The sequence below is a fragment of the Gigantopelta aegis genome, chromosome 8, assembly GCF_016097555.1.
Source record: "Gigantopelta aegis isolate Gae_Host chromosome 8, Gae_host_genome, whole genome shotgun sequence".
Classification (NCBI taxonomy): domain Eukaryota; kingdom Metazoa; phylum Mollusca; class Gastropoda; order Neomphalida; family Peltospiridae; genus Gigantopelta; species Gigantopelta aegis.
In genome coordinates, this window is record NC_054706.1 from 17,509,327 (window position 1) to 17,528,227 (window position 18,901).

Here is an 18,901-nt window from a genome sequence, read left to right on the forward strand (position 1 = left end):
AACAAAATAACATAAAGAGATGTGGCACTCTTTTTTCAATGGCACCAAATTCATCACCAACATAACCAAAAAGTATGCGTGTCTCTGGTTACCCGACAGACCTAAAAACAATTCGCCGGCCCTAAACTCTCCCCTCCACCTTCTGATCTTCAAAACAGTGAGAGGATGCATTTGTTTGAAATATTACTTTATTGCTCTTTGCCAAGACCAGTTTGACAGATATTAGGAATAAAAAAAAAACCCCAAAAGTTATAGCCTACCAGGTACTACATATCTACCCTAATTTTGTTCACATGTAACCAGAACCACAAGCATATTAGTTTATTTGGCCTGATAGTGGTGTGATTCCTCAAGTCTGGATTTCATGTTTTACAAGCACCAAGCTGAGGGTTTCCAATCAAAAACATCCTGTCAACCCTGAGATAAGCTAATTGACTGCTCTGCTACATGCCACCACACCACTGTCTCTCTGAAGCACAAATCATGGAAGGGGTGAAAGAATTTTGTTTGGCATGAATTGTTTGTTTTTTCAATCCCACTGCCTCCTTTCCTATCTCTCCTTTGAATTCCATCTTATTTCTTCCTGATCTGGCAGCTCCTCCTATCTTTCCACTTCTTCGCTGTCCACATCCCAGTACTTGTCTCAAACCACATGTGCTTGTCACTTGTGGCTATATGTACCACACACCTGCCATTTCCCCATCAGCTTTTATAGCTGTGGGCTTAGTCTGAACACTTCAGAGAGTTTGGGGGGGGGTGGTGGTGGAAGATTTGTAGTAGCTCCAAACCAGTTTTATTCCAAACAAAACAGGTATGTACCGTACATACAAAAACCAGGGTAAGAGGCATTAAAGCATGTTTGCATAGATAATACATTGCAGCATAAAATAATAATTTATGTAGCGTTTTCCAATCCACATTTCATTTATCTGTTCTGTGACAGTCCTTGGTTTATGGCTTGTGACATCACAAATGGAAACCGGCCTCGGTGGCGTCGTGGCAGGCCATCGGTCTACAGGCTGGTAGGTACTGGGTTCGGATCCCAGTCGAGGCATGGGATTTTTAATCCAGATACCGACTCCAAACCCTGAGTGAGTGCTCCGCAAGGCTCAATGGGTAGGTGTAAACCACTTGCACCGACCAGTGATCCATAACTGGTTCAACAAAGGCCATGGTTTGTGCTATCCTGCCTGTGGGAAGTGCAAATAAAAGATCCCTTGCTGCTGGTCGGAAGAGTAGCCCATGTAGTGGCGACAGCGGGTTTCCTCTAAAAATCTGTGTGGTCCTTAACCATATGTCTGACGCCATATAACCGTAAATAAAATGTGTTGAGTGCGTCGTTATATAAAACATTTCTTTCTTTCTTTCACAAATGGAAGCTATACCACCAAGCAATACCCTGCTCTGAGAAATAAAGGAAAACCTCGTTGATTTTATTATATATCACATTTTTAATCGCCATAAATAAATATGAAGCCTGCTTGCAAATGTTACATGTTGATAAAAAACAAAACAAATGGAGTTATTCCCTAACATCACACGTCCGTCCGAACACGCAATATTCTCTCCACCTGCTCGGGTGACAGTTTGTAAACGCCAAGTTCGTGAAGGGCCTGACAAGGGTCGGTTGTTTTCTGGTTCGGGTCGGTTTTCTTTTCGTGCAGCGCTGTGTGAAGAACTTCTTTAAGCAAGATGGCTGACCCAGTCGTCAGTGTTAACAAGATACAAGCTTCTTTTACTCTGTATAATGAGAGACGAAAAACAAACATACTGAGAGTATTGCACATTTTCATATCTTCTAAATTCAAGGGCCATAACTCTGTGAAAAATGGGTAAATCATCATGAAAGTTAAACTTGATCTGTAACAATAGGTGATAACGCTACAGACAAAATTTCATCTCAGTATCTTGATGGATTGCAAAATCCTACCTCCAGAATGTTTTTTTTTTTTCACATCTCCTAAGTTCAAGGGTCGTAGCTCTGTCAAAAACTGTTAAATTGCCATGAAAGTCAAATGTGATTTATAGATGTGTAACTGTACATGATAAAGATATATACAAAATTTCAGCTGAATATCTCAAGACATTGTTAAGAAAACATCTGGGAAACTATATGTGGACAGACAGACAGACAGACAAACAGGAGACGGAGATGAAAGCTATAGTTCCCTCAGGTTGGACTGGTTGGGGACTAATATATACTCAAAGATAGTGAGTTGTTTAAAATTGTAGTTGTGTTTGTATTTTGCATTAGTAAATTGTTATAATTTTGTAAGGCGAGATAGTATTAGTGAGTTTATTAAACTTGTAGTTGTGTTTGTATTTTGCATTAGTAAATGATGTCATGATGTTTTAAGTTGAGACAGTGAGTGTGTATTTTACATCAGTAAATAACAGGACACAATATTTCACGAGAACCGTTGTTCTGTTTGCATGTCGGTTACTGTAAAATCATGTGAACCGCCAATTGGTTACATGGTGAACAATTAATTTCTAAAATTAACAGTACCCTATCAGAAGTCAAATAGAAAATCACTTTATTATTTTTAATACATTTGAACCACCAATGTAGCACAGAACCATAGTTCAAGTGTTTTACAATTAGGTTGGTCTAACTCGTCGGTTACTAGAACTATATTCACATAACTGAACAATCGATTACCTAAGTAAAACTCACGTGAACCAATTTCCGGTTACCTAAGATTTTGAAATATTGTCCCCTGAAATAATCAGTTATGATACTGTATGATGCACTTGTAATTTTCACCAATGAGACCGGTAGATTACAGAACTGAACTCACTCTCTGAAGTACGAGTCTGGTTTCTGTGTGTATTCTCCAAACAGCGGAAACAGGTTCCTCGTCATGTCAAAGCTGAGCTGTGCAGCACCGCCATCATTGAAATGGTTGGGCAAAATAACCTGGGGTAAGAAATGTAATCGTTATTTCTCAACTCCATCATACTTGAATGAATGGATTAATCAATGATTCTTAGACTAATAAGACTAGCATTATAAGCATATTTTCCATTGGTTAATTTTCAGGCTAAATAGGGCCGAATTTAAAGTCTGTTTTTTACTTACACGCGTGTAACTACATACATTCACAATGGCTAAATATCTGCATTTAAGAAAAACAGGCTTTGTAAATTCGGCCATTAATGTTTAAAGTGACGGGCCTTTAAAGGGGTCCTGGAGTCTACAGGGCTTTATATAAAATGGATTGATAGCCTTACAAAGTAATAGGGAAAATTACAGACTCTTGTTTCACTCAATTGTAACTTGATCGAGATTAACCAAACTTACTGTCCATTTTCATGGGTTGAAACAAGGAACTGTGACTTTAACACGTATATTTCCATAGATGGTCTAGCACAGATGTACAGACTCCCATTTTTGTAGTGGGGGGAGGCCGATATATGCCAAGCTTAAAGAAAATGCTCGAATCTGGATAACAGCATATATTCATATTAGCATTACTACCAAACAGCTATATAGGGTTGCAAATGAATCACTACACGTTTTCACATGGTTTACAACTAATATTGTGGGTGAAATGATGGCAATACAATGTCATGATGAAAAGATTTTAGGACAGCTCATTGTTACATGAATCCCAACATTTACAAAAGCACTGGCAGGGGGGTGGTGTGTGTGGGTGGGGGTGGCAAAGGGACGTGGGGTTCATTGTGTTACGGCAGTTGACTCTCCTGGACTCCTGTCTCGTATGCTTAAGTGGTCTAGAGAGACCGAGGGAGGAAATCTGCTGCCACCACATAATGACACAAAAGCCCATTAAAACATTGATTGTTGTGTGTTGGAGATATAGAAATCAATAAATCAGTGACAACACATAGTGTAAGATATGTAAGAAACAGACAGGCTGACGTCATTATATAAGACTTTGACTTGACCAGGGGAAGCAGTTAAATGTAAATCTTGCAGTTATTACAGATGTGTGTTCGGTGTGCGTGCGTGTGTGTTCAGGAGTCAAACCTTCCCCCTGCTCAAAGAAATATATATATATTTTTTAATAGATTCTTTAGCGAAGCGTGACCCAAACCCCCTATACACTTCACTTGCCACAGACTATACCCCCACTATAAAATTCCCTGTGTTAAATGTCTTCCTACCTCTTGTAGAATGAACTTGTTGAGTTTCTGAGCCAGAGTCTGCCACAGGGTGGTGAAGAGGGGTTTACTGAGCTGTGTTTCCATGACGGCCAGGTGTCCCTTGAGCACCAGCAACATCTCACAAGCTGACGGAGAGAGGCCAAGACTTGGCATCAAGTCTTTCTGCGATGCCAGTGACAGCCACCTATGACAACACAGACACAAATGGTTTCCATTTAACAACACCCCAGCACATTGTTTAATCAGAAACTGTTAATTATTACAGGGGTGGGAATTGGTGAACTGTAAAAAAGAGGAAATCTAGAGTGATCCCGGAAATTCTTGATATCCTAGGTTAAAATCTGTGCCATCTGACACATTTTGGAGGAAAGGACGATTAAAATATGCAAGTGGTTTACACCTACCCATTGAGCCTTGCGGAGCACTCACTCAGGGTTTGGAGTCGGTATCTGGCTTAAAAATCCCATGCCTCGACTGGGATCCGAACCCAGTACCTACCAGCCTGTAGACCGATGGCCTAACCACTATGCCACCGAGGCCGGTAAAAGGGAAAGGAGTATTGGAATTTTAAAAAAGAAGAAAAAAGAAGCTGAATGTGAAAATTTAACATTACATTCAGCTCAATGCAAAAGTTGATGCCTTCACCTTCCCTATCATAACGTTTTTCAGTGCACTGTGATGAATATTTATAGATACAACTATAAACCAAGTTTCAGCTCACTGTGATGAATATTTATAGATACAACTATAAACCAAATTTCAGCTCACTGTGATGAATATTTATAGATACAACTATAAACCAAGTTTCACTGACCTAGGACTTATAGTTTGTGACAAATTGACGTCATAGCAATTAGCATCACGTACTTCAACTAAATCTCATCAAAACATTATGCTCAGCTATACAAGTCTCGTTGGCTGTAAACAAATGACCCATTGACAGCAAAACATTATTAACCGAGTTAATATTGGTAAATGGGTTTATGAAATGGCTATTATGGGTAAGTTATAGGATAATACTTATATCTCACCTTTTGACTTCCTCAAGGTGAGTTAATAACATTTAAAATAAAAACACTTTTCTTTAGTCCAACAACCTGCGCACACACACACACACATCTGACATCACCATGGATACCTGTCTTTCCTGTAGGGCTGACTGCGTGCCTGAATGTCGGTGAAGATGTAGGTGGTGCTGTTCTTGAGCATGTCGTCACGGATACTCTCATATAGGTTGATCATGTCGTCAAACACCGTCACCTCCAGACCCAGGTCAGTGAGGTCACTCGTGTCAGGGTCATCCGAAGGTTGCTAACAGATGAAGCAATTTAAATAATTTTCTCACAACTGCTAGTCATCATGTTTTGTTGAACGACACATCATTCTTTGATATTGTTTAGCTATAGCCATTGATCCGAGGCACACACAAAAATGTATTATACTTTCTTTATTGGCATGTCAATGTCTGAATCTGTAATGTGTTTGTGATTGTTGTAATATCTGTAGTAGTTCAAACTTTATATTTCCTAGATTATATGTGTTTGGTATGTACAAGATTATTGGGAGATAAAATTAATTTTGGGCAACTATAAACACACTGAATATGCTTACACCGATATTCTAAACAAGATTAATATGTAATTTTAGTTCTTACAAGGGGTTTTCTAATCGAAAACATGTTACAATAGCAGCAAACTCTGAACAGGGTTTTTTTTAACTAAGACTAGCAGATTGTAGAAACTGAAACAACTGAAAGTTAAAGTTTGTTTTATTTAACAACACCACTAGAGTACATTGATTTAGTAATCATCGATTATTGGATGTCAAACATTTGGTAATTCTGACAAAGTCTTAGAGAGGAAACCCGCTACATTTTCCCATTAGTAGCAAGGGATCTTTTATATGCATTATCCCACGGCCTTTGATATACCAGTCATGGTGCACTGGCTGATACGAGAAATAACCCAATGGGCACACTGAAGGGGATCGATACCAAACCAACCACACATCAAGTGAGAGCTTTACCACTGGGCTACGTCCCGCCTCGAAACAATTGAATACCTTCAAAGAGTCTTGTGACCAGGATGACGACGATGATGTCCTTGTCGGTTTCATCGTGCTCGAAGCTGGTTTCGAGTGGTTCTTACGGGCGTACTGCAGCTGAAGGAAGAACTGAAACATAGGAAAAGAAAAAAACTGAAACGATAGGCAAATTAAATCTTCATCTGCCAATTGGTTATGAAATCTAAATGGCTGTAGATCCAATTCCTCATTGAGGGTTCAACCAGTATGTATTAATAACCCTTTGTGATTATGCAAATATTCCTATTAAAATACATAATGCACCATCTCCATTATTTAATGCTATATTTGAATATCCCCTAACTATTTTGAACAGTATATCTGGAAAAATAAGTTTGAAAATAAAATAATAGACAATCAGAAAAATATTTGGGTTTTAGTGCATCTAGTTCAAAGTACATTGATCACAAAATACCTCCCAATACAATCCACCAGTTAAATGGATGGAAAGGTTAATGCTTACTGCTACATCAACCGTAACCAGCTTTAAAAACAGTCACTTTTATTTGAGTTTAAGTGTTTATGAATGATTGCAAGACACAGAATTCAGCACTTTATATTTTTACTGTGGAAAATATGACCTCATATTTAACTGCCAACCCCCTCACCCCACATTACTGGCATCCTCCGACACCCATGGTGTTACGAGTTCGCTCCACTCTATCAGCACTTCTATGACTTAGAAGTGACCTCACAATTAACTGCCAGTCACTCCCCACCAAGTTACTGGCATCTTCCGACACCAATGATTTACCACAAGTTTGCTTCACACTTTCAGCACTTCTATGACTTTGAAATTACCTCACATTTAACTGCCCCCACCCATCTCCCAATTACTGGCATCTTCCTATGCTTTACCACAAGTTCACTCCATTCTCTCAGCACTTCTATGATTTAGGAGTTCTCTCACATTTAAAAGCACACCCCCACCCCATTACTGGCATCTTCCGACACTAATGCTTTACCACAAGTTTGCTCCACTCTCTGAGCACTCTATGACCTAGCAGTGACCTCACATTTAACTGCCTCCACCCCCCCCACCCCACATTATTGGCCTCTTCCAATGATTTACCACGAGTTCGCTCCACTCTCTGTGCACTCTATGACCTAGCAGTGACATCACATTTAACTGCCTCCACCCTTCCTCCCACATTACTGGCATCTCCCAGTGATTTACCACAAGTTCGCTCCACTCTCTGAGCACTCTATGACCTAGCAGTGACATCACATTTAACTGCCTCCACCCCCCCCACATTATTGGCATCTTCCAATGATTTACCACAAGTTTGCTCCACTCTTTAAGTACTCTATGACCTAGAAGTGACCTCACATTTAACTGCCTCCACCCTTCCTCCCACATTATTGGCATCTTCCAATGATTTACCACGAGTTCGCTCCACTCTCTGAGCACTCTATGACCTAGCAGTGACATCACATTTAACTGTCTCCACCCCCCCCCACATTATTGGCATCTTCCAATGATTTACCACGAGTTTGCTCCACTCTTTAAGTACTCTATGACCTAGAAGTGACCTCACATTTAACTGCCTCCACCCTTCCTCCCACATTACTGGCATCTCCCAGTGATTTACCACAAGTTCGCTCCACTCTCTGAGCACTCTATGACCTAGAAGTGACCTCACATTTAACTGCCTCCACCCCCACCCCATTATTGGCATCTTCCTATGCTTTACCACTCAAACTTTACAGACTCGAGACTATTAGAGTCTCGAGTCTGGACTTGAAAAGTTTTATAAGCACGGAGCCAGAAGTTCGCTCCTCTCTGAGCACTCTATAACATAGCAGTGACCTCACATTTAAGTGCCTCCACCCCACCCCATATTAATGGCATCTTCCAATGATTTACCACAAGTTCGCTCCACTCTCTGAGCACCTCTATGACGTAGTGCACCGCGTTGAGGATGGAAGAGAAGCAGGCGCCGGTTGGACTGTGAGTCTCTTGTTTCATGACCTGCACGATGCGGATTCGGAAATCTTCAAGCAGTTCCAGCTGCAGGCCCAGAAACTGGAGCTTACTGGTCGCTTCTGGTAGCGGTTTGTATCTCTCTGAAAACAAACATAAAATAAATAAACACACAACACAACTTGTATATCAATGTTTGTTTTTTGTTTTCAAAGGAAAGGAATGTTTAAGAAATGACAACTTATTAGCACATTTCTGGTAATGGTTTGTATCTCATTACTCAATAATTTGTCAATTTTATAATGTTATTTATCTCCCAGAGAAGAGTGACATGGATATTAGAAAATAAAAATGCATACCGTAATATAAATAGCATGCACCTACTACAGCAACACAATATCAATGGCCACAGTATGTGCTATCCTGTCTGTGGGAAGGTGTGCATATAAAAGATCACCTGCTACTCATGGAAAAATCTAGTAGGTTTCCTCTCTAAGATTATACATTAGAATTACCCAATTTTTTTACCCAATATTTGTCAGCAGCAGCAGTGTCATGGTTTCTAGAATCGAGTCAACCAATGCATGTAACAATCGTTACTGTTTCTAGAGTTGAGTCAAGACAACCAATACCTGTAATTGTAATAGTTGTTAGCAGCGCCATGGTTTCTAAAATTGAATCAACCAGTGCATGTAATAGTTGTCTGCGGCAACATCACTGTTTCTAAAGTTGAGTCAACCGATACCTGTAATAGTTGTTAGCAGCGTCATGGTTTCTAGAGTCGCGTCAACCAATACCTATAATAGTTGTTAGCAGTGTCATGGTTTCTAGAGTTGCATCACCCAATACCTGTAATAGTTGTTAACAGCATCATGGTTTCTAGAGTCGCGTCAACCAATACCTATAATAGTTGTTAGCAGTGTCATGGTTTCTAGAGTCGCGTCAACCAATACCTGTAATAGTTGTCAGCAGCGTCATGAAGCTTTCTCCACACTCTGGCACCTTGAGTTCGTCAACATCCACAATGTCCTTGTACTGCGACAGCCATGCAGTGGGCGATGACAGCATTGCGTCGATCTTCTCCAGGGCAACTGAGAAACAGAAATAATTTCATTCATAAGTGTATGAGACAAAGCGGCAAGTGGGGAAGGGCAACTGACAAACAGAAAGACTTGCAGTAAGATTATTATTATTATTATTGTATATATTTCTTTCCCATGCTGAGCTGCTTGATGAAAGCATAACAAAACATTTTGAAAAAAAGATAAAAAAAGAGAAGATTATAAATAAGGGCAAATATATACATGTCTTGTCTATGCTGAGCCACTTGGTGAAGGCATAACTAAACATTATCAAAAACCCACCTCCTCACTAAGCCACTTGGTGAAGGCAACTAAACATTATCAAAAACACCACCACCCCACTAAGCCACTTGGTGAAGGCATAACTAAACATTATCAAAAACACCACCACCCCACTAAGCCACTTGGTGAAGGCATAACTAAACATTATCAAAAACACCACCACCCCACTAAGCCACTTGGTGAAGGCATAACTAAACACTAAACATTATCAAAAACACCACCACCCCACTAAGCCACTTGGTGAAGGCATAACTAAACATTATCAAAAACACCACCACCCCACTAAGCCACTTGGTGAAGGCATAACTAAACATTATCAAAAACACCACCACCCCACTAAGCCACTTGGTGAAGGCATAACTAAACATTATCAAAAACCCACCTCCTCACTAAGCCACTTGGTGAAGGCAACTAAACATTATCAAAAACACCACCACCCCACTAAGCCACTTGGTGAAGGCATAACTAAACATTATCAAAAACACCACCACCCCACTAAGCCACTTGGTGAAGGCATAACTAAACATTATCAAAAACACCACCACCCCACTAAGCCACTTGGTGAAGGCATAACTAAACATTATCAAAAACACCACCACCCCACTAAGCCACTTGGTGAAGGCATAACTAAACATTATCAAAAACACCACCACCCCACTAAGCCACTTGGTGAAGGCATAACTAAACATTATCAAAAACACCACCACCCCACTAAGCCACTTGGTGAAGGCATAACTAAACATTATCAAAAACACCACCACCCCACTAAGCCACTTGGTGAAGGCATAACTAAACATTATCAAAAACACACCTCCTCACTAAGCCACTTGGTGAAGGCATAACTAAACATTATCAAAAACACCACCACCCCACTAAGCCACTTGGTGAAGGCATAACTAAACATTATCAAAAACACCACCACCCCACTAAGCCACTTGGTGAAGGCATAACTAAACATTATCAAAAAGAAAAAAGATTTTAAAAAAAGGAAAATATATCTTTCTATGCTGACCCACTTGAAAAAAACATAACTAAACATTATCAAATACACACACAAAAATATTTAAAAAAAAAAAAGATTAAAAAACAAAGTAAATGTTTACATTTCTTTTCTATGCTGAGCCACTTAGTGAATGCGTCCCCGGAGCTGAGCACGTGTAGACAGCCTGGTATGTGTGTCGGGAAGCTGTACGTGAGTCGCAGTTCGCGGTCAAACAGCAGCGTCTCGTCAACGAGGTGAGAGAACACATGCTCATCGTCACACAGCTCCGGCAGATCGTGACTCAACTTCTCCATCGCCAGCATCGTCAACCCACGGATAAACTCTACCTACAAAAATTAAAAGAAAGGAATGTTTTGCATTTCAATTTTTATATATAGTCCAGCCTATCCTCCTATAATGATGGGGTTTTTTTTGTAAATAATTTCAGTTTGGTTTGACGTAATAAGAAAAGTATAAATGTGCTTTGGAAATAGAATTTTTAAAAACCCAATATTTGTGTGTGCAATATAGAAAACAATTGGCTCAGAAATAAATAACGTGTAGTAAATTTTATAGTATGAAAAAAAAGCGTTACCTGTGGAATGGACTATAGGCAAATTGCTTAATTAAAGGTTAGTAGAAAAGGAGAATTTTTTTTTTTAATGACATTCCTGTTTAATTGTTGGTTAAGAATGGAAAGGAAATATTTATTTTATTATAATTATTATTCCAGAATATTGTTTAAGTAGCGATTATTAGAAATGGAAAGTTTAGTTTTAATATGTCATAATGATTATCACTCCAGATCATATATGATGGCTGTGATGGAAAATCGACCCCCAGTGCCTACAGGCCGGACACTTAAATAGATACAAAATAAACTACTACACACCCTGGCATTGAGGGTTGGTTTGCCAAACTCTGTTAATAGAGGCTGGATATTGTTTTGAAGAAAATCGCTGTGGTCTCGAATCCAACTCAGGATTTGGGTGAAATACCATTCAGGCTGAAATAAAGAAAAAAGCTTAGGGGTTTTTTCATGAGCAACATTGATCTATGTTCAGATTTTGGGAAATAACTGGGTTTTCATGCAAACCATGTGTGCAAAACCATGTTAAATTTAGATCTGTGACAATATTCACGTGGTTGAAGTAGGTTCAAATAAATGAAATGTGTTACCTAATTTTTTAAATATATTTCTATTCAAAGAGCCATGAAGTTGGTTTGCAAATAGAAACTGTGAACATTTAGCATCATTTCAAATAGAATTTAAAACTTTTAATTTAACTTTAAAAACAAGAAATGAGGTTAACTTGCTTTGTTCCAAGGTTAAAATAAAAAGTGAAGAATGCGTGATAAGATAACACTGTCTGTGAGATTTATAGGATATTAAACAAGCTACTATTTCGTATCATGTGTATGTCCTGAGTGAAATAATTTTCAACTGTTATGAGCTTTAGCGAGTGACAATAAAAATTATTTCACAAGGGACATAAACATGATACATAATGGTAGCTAGTTTAATATCCTATTTATTACCCATAATCAATCTTAATTTATATCATTCACCTCGTTTGGTTGATGTTCCTGTACGGTTGTAGTGCGCCAATCAATGATGTCATTGTGTGATGTCCAAGTGTTACGTCCCACTTGGTGTTCTAGTGAGACGTATCACTTCAATATATACCAAGATATTTTTAACCATATGGGTAATAAATGCAGATATGTAATATTAGACATGTACCGTAATGTTAGTTATTACAAAAAGCTTTATTAATCGGAAACATCTTCAGTGGTGGAAATACTGCCGTTCCGACCAGTTTTTGGCAGTCAAAATCATCACGGGCCGGAAGATCATTGTGCCTGCTGTTCTGGCAATAATTTTGGATTTATACTTTATGATCATGTCTGGTCTGGCAGGTTTTCATTCAGTCCTGCAGAATGTTTTACCTGCTGGACCAAATATCTGGCATGAAATTCACCTAATTTCGACCCCTGATCTTTCTTTAGTATCAAAATTAGGACAGTCTCTTTAAATTGGGAAAATAATGAATGGCAAAAACATTTGCAAATACTGGTTTAGCAATGACAAGTTATTGGTGGGAGCAACCAGTATCCACACTCTCAACCTTCATTCCACATCAGTTATATCACTAAAATACGTTCTCCTACCTTATCTAAACTGTTTGTTTGCTTCTTGCCATAGAAGTGGTAGATAAATCTCTTCTTTAATGGTCTAAGCATGAGGTGTAGAGGAAGAATTAAAGGCTTCAACTCTAAACCATGTAGAGTGGATGGTGGGGTCTTTATGGCGAGTGTATTTCTGTTGCACGTCAAGGATTAGTAATGAACAGTTTTTAATTAAACAGCAATAAAATTGTTTTATTAAGAACATGATTATTAATTAATGAAACAAAGCAAATGTTGAAGGTTTAATAAACCACTTTTTAAAAACCTTTATTATATAATATACTAACTCCACTGAAAAAACACCACTCAATTTTCAATTGTTATTGCTATGCCATGTGTGAGGCTGATGTAAAACACACAATGAACCTAACCCTTGTATACAAGTTTAGGTTATTTATTGCCTACAAGAATACATTCAAATATACCAAATCAGTTAAATGTATTACTGTTTTATTATCAAATTCTTTTTACATCTATAAATTTGACTGGTGTGTTTTCAATGCAATTCAGCAGGGGCCTACCTTCCATATATGCAGGTATGCAACTGCGTACCACCTGAGATTACAAATATTGTTTTAAATTAAAATATGCGCGGGGAGCCACAGCCATAGCATTTTATTCCATCGCCGAAAACGTCTGCGTACCACCTGAAAATCCCAAGCTAGGCCCCTGTTCAGTATATATGTTGCATATATGTACATTGAAATAAATGGGTTTTTTTTTATTAGGTACACTGTGTGATGAAATAACATCTAAAGTATGCATATTTCCAATGAACAAATGTATATTCTTTAAATATGCTGTTTTTATTTATCAGTGGCTACATATGGGCAAGAGAATTTTTAACAAAAGCCAGTGAAGTTAAAAATCCACTGGACACTTAACAAGTGAATTAAAAAACAATTCTAAACCCGTATTATGATTACGTCAAAGATACACAAGATCCAAGTGAAGAAGTTGTTTAAAAAGGCACTCCATTTTGGCTTTCACCTCCACAGCATTCGTCACTGGCGGTGCCTTGATTGTCGTGGCAACCAGTGGCCAGCGCATGGCTTTGAGGACATCCTCAAACTCTCTGAATATATAAGCAACATTCTTATCAACACAGTCATCTACCTAATATACTTGATAACAATACTTAAAATTTTTCCAGGATGCTAATTTCCAAGGGTTTATAAAAAGAAACAAAACAGTACTTAGTATACTGTAGATCCTGAAATTAACACGTCCCTAAATTAATGCGAGTGACGTTGGGCAGACTAAAATGTAACATGAAATTAACACGTCCCTAAATTAATGCAAGTGACGTTGGGCAGACTAAAATGTAACATGAAATTAAGGCACTTTCCGGTCACTAACATGGCTGTGTACACATCAATTAACCTGTTTAGACTCTAGTGTTTTTGCAGCAATCATTTACATAACGTGTATAGTTACCTGAATCTCGCTTAACATTAGCATACATGTACCATTACAACTGTATTTGTGAATGGCAATATTAAAATTTTAATCTTTGTTTGTATTGTTTTAATAACATTGGGTACATAGACAAAACATAGAAATATAAATGCATCATATTATTAATGTGAATAACACAAACTCGCATTTTTTGCATTAATATTATGATCGCATTAATTTCAGGATCTACAGTAAACAGTGAAATCCCTCAGATGTAGAATTCACTCAAAACCAGATGTTTTATTATGGTCCCTTTTTAAGTATCAGAATAGAAAACAACCTCTCTACGCCAGATATCCCTTAAAAGTAATACCTACAAAAAATAGTTAATATCTTTTGGGATTCTATTCATAATCTTACACTTCCCACCCAAAATCTGGGTGTCACAGAAGCACATAATCCTGCTAAATTCACAGCCTGAGCCCTAAACTTACGTAGCAATTTTGTTTTGTAGGATGTTGTTCCAGAAGAGGATGGTTTCCGTGGTGAAGTGGATGAGGTTGGCACACTGCGACTGCTCCAGACTCTGGTAGAGAGCAATCAGCTCATCAAACGCATCCACAGCACTCTGCATTGACTCTGTGATCATGGCCGTTTGAATCTGCGAACTTCAAACAAAATTAATTATAGCTAGCTTTGCCCAGTGGCAGATCTAAGGTGGGCACCAGAGGCCCGGGCTCCCCATACATTTTGTGACAGTTATATTTATATTTTATCTTTTTTATTTCATACGTTGGAGAATCCGAAGAATCTCCATTGAAATGTTTGTAAGCCTTCAGCTACATGGCATTTGCCCCCTCCCCCCCTCCCCCATCACCATCACCATCACCAAATGTATTTTCTGAATTTTCTACTGCTGCCAATCACAAAATTTATGAATTCCAAATTTAAAAAACAAATTGCAATTTCATTTTAATTTGGTGAAAGAATTTAAAGTAATGATTTATATTTTGCTAGAAAATAACTGGTTTTCTGCAATACAAACAATTTGGCAACATATTCTACTCACCTATAGCAAGAGGCCCTGTTTGTTCACATAACAGCACTTTGTCAGTTACAAAAAAATATTAAAAATTATTTTTTACCATTACAAGCAAAACTCATAGTTCAAAATATATTCATAAATCAGTTTCTTTTGTTCATGAATACCATGATCTGTATTTTATTATGACGTCCCATTTGTTAATATGACACAAAATTTATTTGCAGTCCTTGATTTTGATCCAAGAGGGGGCCCCAGGGGCCTGAACCCCCTACATTTTGCGACAGTTATATATATATATATTTTGTATATATATATATATTTTTTTTTCTTCATGTTTTATGTTGGAGAATGTGAGGAATCCCTTTAAAAACTGTGTAAAACTGATACCTCTGGTTCAAAATTTACCTCCAGATCCTTGCTTTTAACAGTAAAGCTGAGATATTTCTAGTTCAAATTTACTTGCAGTCTTTGATTATAACATTAAGGCTGATAGTGATACACCTGTTCCAAAATTTATTTGCAGTGCTCAATTTTGAAAGTAAGGCTGCTATATGTCTCATTCAAAATTTACCTGCAGTCCTCAATTTTGACAGTAAGGCTGAGATATTTGGCATATCGCTCCAACTCCCGAACATCAGTGACGAGTTTAGAGAGATCATCAACCATTGGTTTAGAATCACGCAGGTTATCCAAGATATCATGTCGCAGAGTTTCTTGCTCAACACCAAGTTTCTTAATTTTCTTACTAGTTGTCTGTGCTGTCTTCAGTGCTTTCTTTATTTCTGCTGGAACCTCAGAGCTCGCTAGTGATACCTGCATGAACAACAATATTTACATTTAAATCCTTATACCATATGTACATGCAGGGCTCACCCTATTAATTCATTGCCAAATTAGCCAATTGCTAATTGTTATACAAAGTGGCTACAACATTTAGTCTTTTGCTTATAAAATATTCTTTAAATTAACCAAATATTAACAATTTTCAAGGAAATACTCTATAAATATCAAAATTTGCTGAACCAAAATTTGTTCCAATGTGCGCCCTGACACGTGTCAAGGGAAGAAGGAATGAATGTTTTATTTGACGACATACTCAACACATTATAATTATAGTTATATGGCATTGGACATATGGTTAAAGAAGTTTGTTTTTGTTTAAACCAAAACCACCTTCACCTCTTAGGGATACTTTAGGGATTATTTTCTGGCAGAAAGCATGATGTTCATGTCAATGCATGTTAAAAAATGCAATTAAACTACATTTTAATTTACTTTTATAAAATAAAGTTGTAATATAAAACTAATTTATTATAAGAAGAAAAATTACACCTTTTTATTGTGCAATTTAAAATTCATTTTAAAAACATTTAATATATTCAAAACATTACAAATTACAATGCAGTTATGAACATCTACATATATTTTTATTAATTGAACTATTGATCAAAGTTTATTGATCTACATAAATTATATTATTATAGAATGTCAAGTTTCTGAGAAATGAAGCTGATGGCAAAAAGGAAGCCTGAACTTAAAACACAAACTTTTTCAATTAAATATTAAGTGTAATTAAATATATATTTTTAAATATTTATTATTTAACATACATTGAAATGAATATTCACAGGTGCAATTATTAATCAAGGTCGACGACAGTCATTCTTCACACCCTTGTTTTGGCTTCATACACTATACATAAAACATATCCAAAAGTAACTTTTTGAAATGATATATTTGACAAAAGGTACTTTATATTTCTTTCATCTTTTAAACCTTAAACTTAATATTTTGTCTAAAATTATGAAAATTAAAAACATACCAACATGTATAGTACATTGTCTGCTCTCGTAACTACTTTGACGGTAGGACTCTCCTTTGGCACTGTCACGTATAAAGATTATTATAAATACTTATCATAAATAGTTAGGGTTAGGGTTAGGAATAGTGACAGTGCAAAAGGAAAGTCCATCCCTAATTTTGAATTTGAATGACATCAATATTCCAATGATATCACTTTGCATATGATCTCTTTACAATATTAACAGTATTATAATAATTAAAAATGAAACAAACTATAGTCTATAACCAGTACACAGGTACAGGCGTATCACGAAAACACAACTGATTAAAATATGGTTCAGGTATTACAGCTTACTTGCTTTTCCAGCTTCTCTTTCTTTAACGTAACATCGTTAAAAAACGATTTGGCTTTAGAAATAGAACGAGCATCGTCACCAAAATGAGAATTTAAAAATTCAACCACAAAATCATCAACAGAGGAGCTAGAAGATTCGCTTTTCATGGGCGCTGCCATATTGGCACGTCGTAAAACTATCTGCTAAACAGCAAATAACAATAACAAGAAAGAAAGAAATGTTTTATTTAACGACGCACTCGACACATTTTATTTACGGTTATATGGCATCAGACACATGGTTGAGGACCACACAGATTTTGAGAGGAAACCCGCTGTTGCCACTACATGGGCTACTCTTCCGATTAGCAGCAAGGGGTCTTTTATTTACGCTTCCCACAGGCAGGATAGCACAAACCATGGCCTTTGTTGAACCAGTTATGGATCACTGGTCGGTGCAAGGGGTTTATACCTACCCATTGAGCCTTGCGGAGCACTCACTCAGGGTTTGGAGTCGGTATTTGGATTAAAAATCCCATGCCTCGACTGGGATCCGAACCCAGTACCTACCAGCCTGTAGACCGATGGCCTGCCACGACGCCACCGAGGCCGGTCAATAACAAGAATTTCGTGGAATTAAATATTTGGTGAATAAAGAAACATATTAACGAAAAAGTTGTGATCATCATTATCATCATCATCATCAGCAGCAGCAGCAGCAGCAGAAGTAACAGCAGCATCATCATCAGCAGCATCACCATCATCACTATGATGCATTAATCTCATCATCATCGTCATCACCATCATCATAATCATCATCACTATTTTTATTTTTGTAAAAATTAAAACTGTATTAATATTTGAATAAAAGAAGAAACAAACATATCAACATGTCCAATTCCTTGATAAATCCATACAGAAGTGTTTCTATATCCTTTAGCCCGGTTTTTCTTCCAGCATTGTGCCAGTTAATCAACATATAAAATCTTCTAGGATATTATATCTATCAGGATTCATTTGTAATATACGTATCCAATATTTTATACATTTTTAAAAATAAAATATTTCAAATGCATTCACCTATTTTTAGTTCATACGAACTGCACGTGCAAGTGTTGCTGCTTTCACATTTATAATCCTTTTACAAAATTTAATTTGCACTAATTCAATAGATTTACAATATTCAAAAACCCCCATTTTTTTTATCCATATGTAAGTATTGGTACAATCATATGATCACAAAGATACAATTCTTTTTCACAAGATGTATCATACAGATTTATGAGTTTGTTTAGGGTAAGTAATACCCTTTTAGCTGATATTGTAAGTGTAACAGAAAAACCAACCTCCACTGAGGGGATTCGAACCACGGACTCTCAAGTAGGAGAGCCCAGCGCTCCACCAACTGAGCTAATATAGGGAAATTCCCACAAGCTACTGCCAGTAGGACCAACACTATTACATACTCCTCTATCAAGTGAATGGGCAGTTGAACTGTTACGGGTCCTGACTGGGCATTCTTTGGCTCCAAATGTAACAGAAAAACCAACCTCCACTGAGGGGATTCGAACCACGGAGAGTCCAGCGCTCTACCAACTAAAATAATAGGTAAATTTTCACTAACTATACTGTCAGTAGGAGCACTTTA

General features: G+C 37.4%; 1 protein-coding gene across 1 annotated transcript; it reads right to left on the reverse strand.

Moving 5' to 3' along the window:
* Window positions 1-1,427: 1,427 nt before the first annotated feature.
* On the reverse strand, window positions 1,428-17,431 carry LOC121379821 (RAD50-interacting protein 1-like). Its single transcript, XM_041508473.1, has 14 exons — window positions 17,275-17,431; window positions 15,688-15,929; window positions 14,566-14,739; window positions 13,611-13,748; window positions 12,656-12,806; window positions 11,376-11,489; window positions 10,605-10,830; window positions 9,091-9,228; window positions 8,081-8,280; window positions 6,193-6,303; window positions 5,270-5,442; window positions 4,132-4,315; window positions 2,802-2,920; window positions 1,428-1,740 (listed from the first exon to the last, which is right to left on the reverse strand). Exons 1-14 carry the CDS (start codon window positions 17,419-17,421, stop codon window positions 1,536-1,538), a joined length of 2,322 nt encoding a protein of 773 aa, XP_041364407.1. The 5' UTR covers window positions 17,422-17,431; the 3' UTR covers window positions 1,428-1,535.
* Between the last annotated feature and the right edge of the window lie 1,470 nt (window positions 17,432-18,901).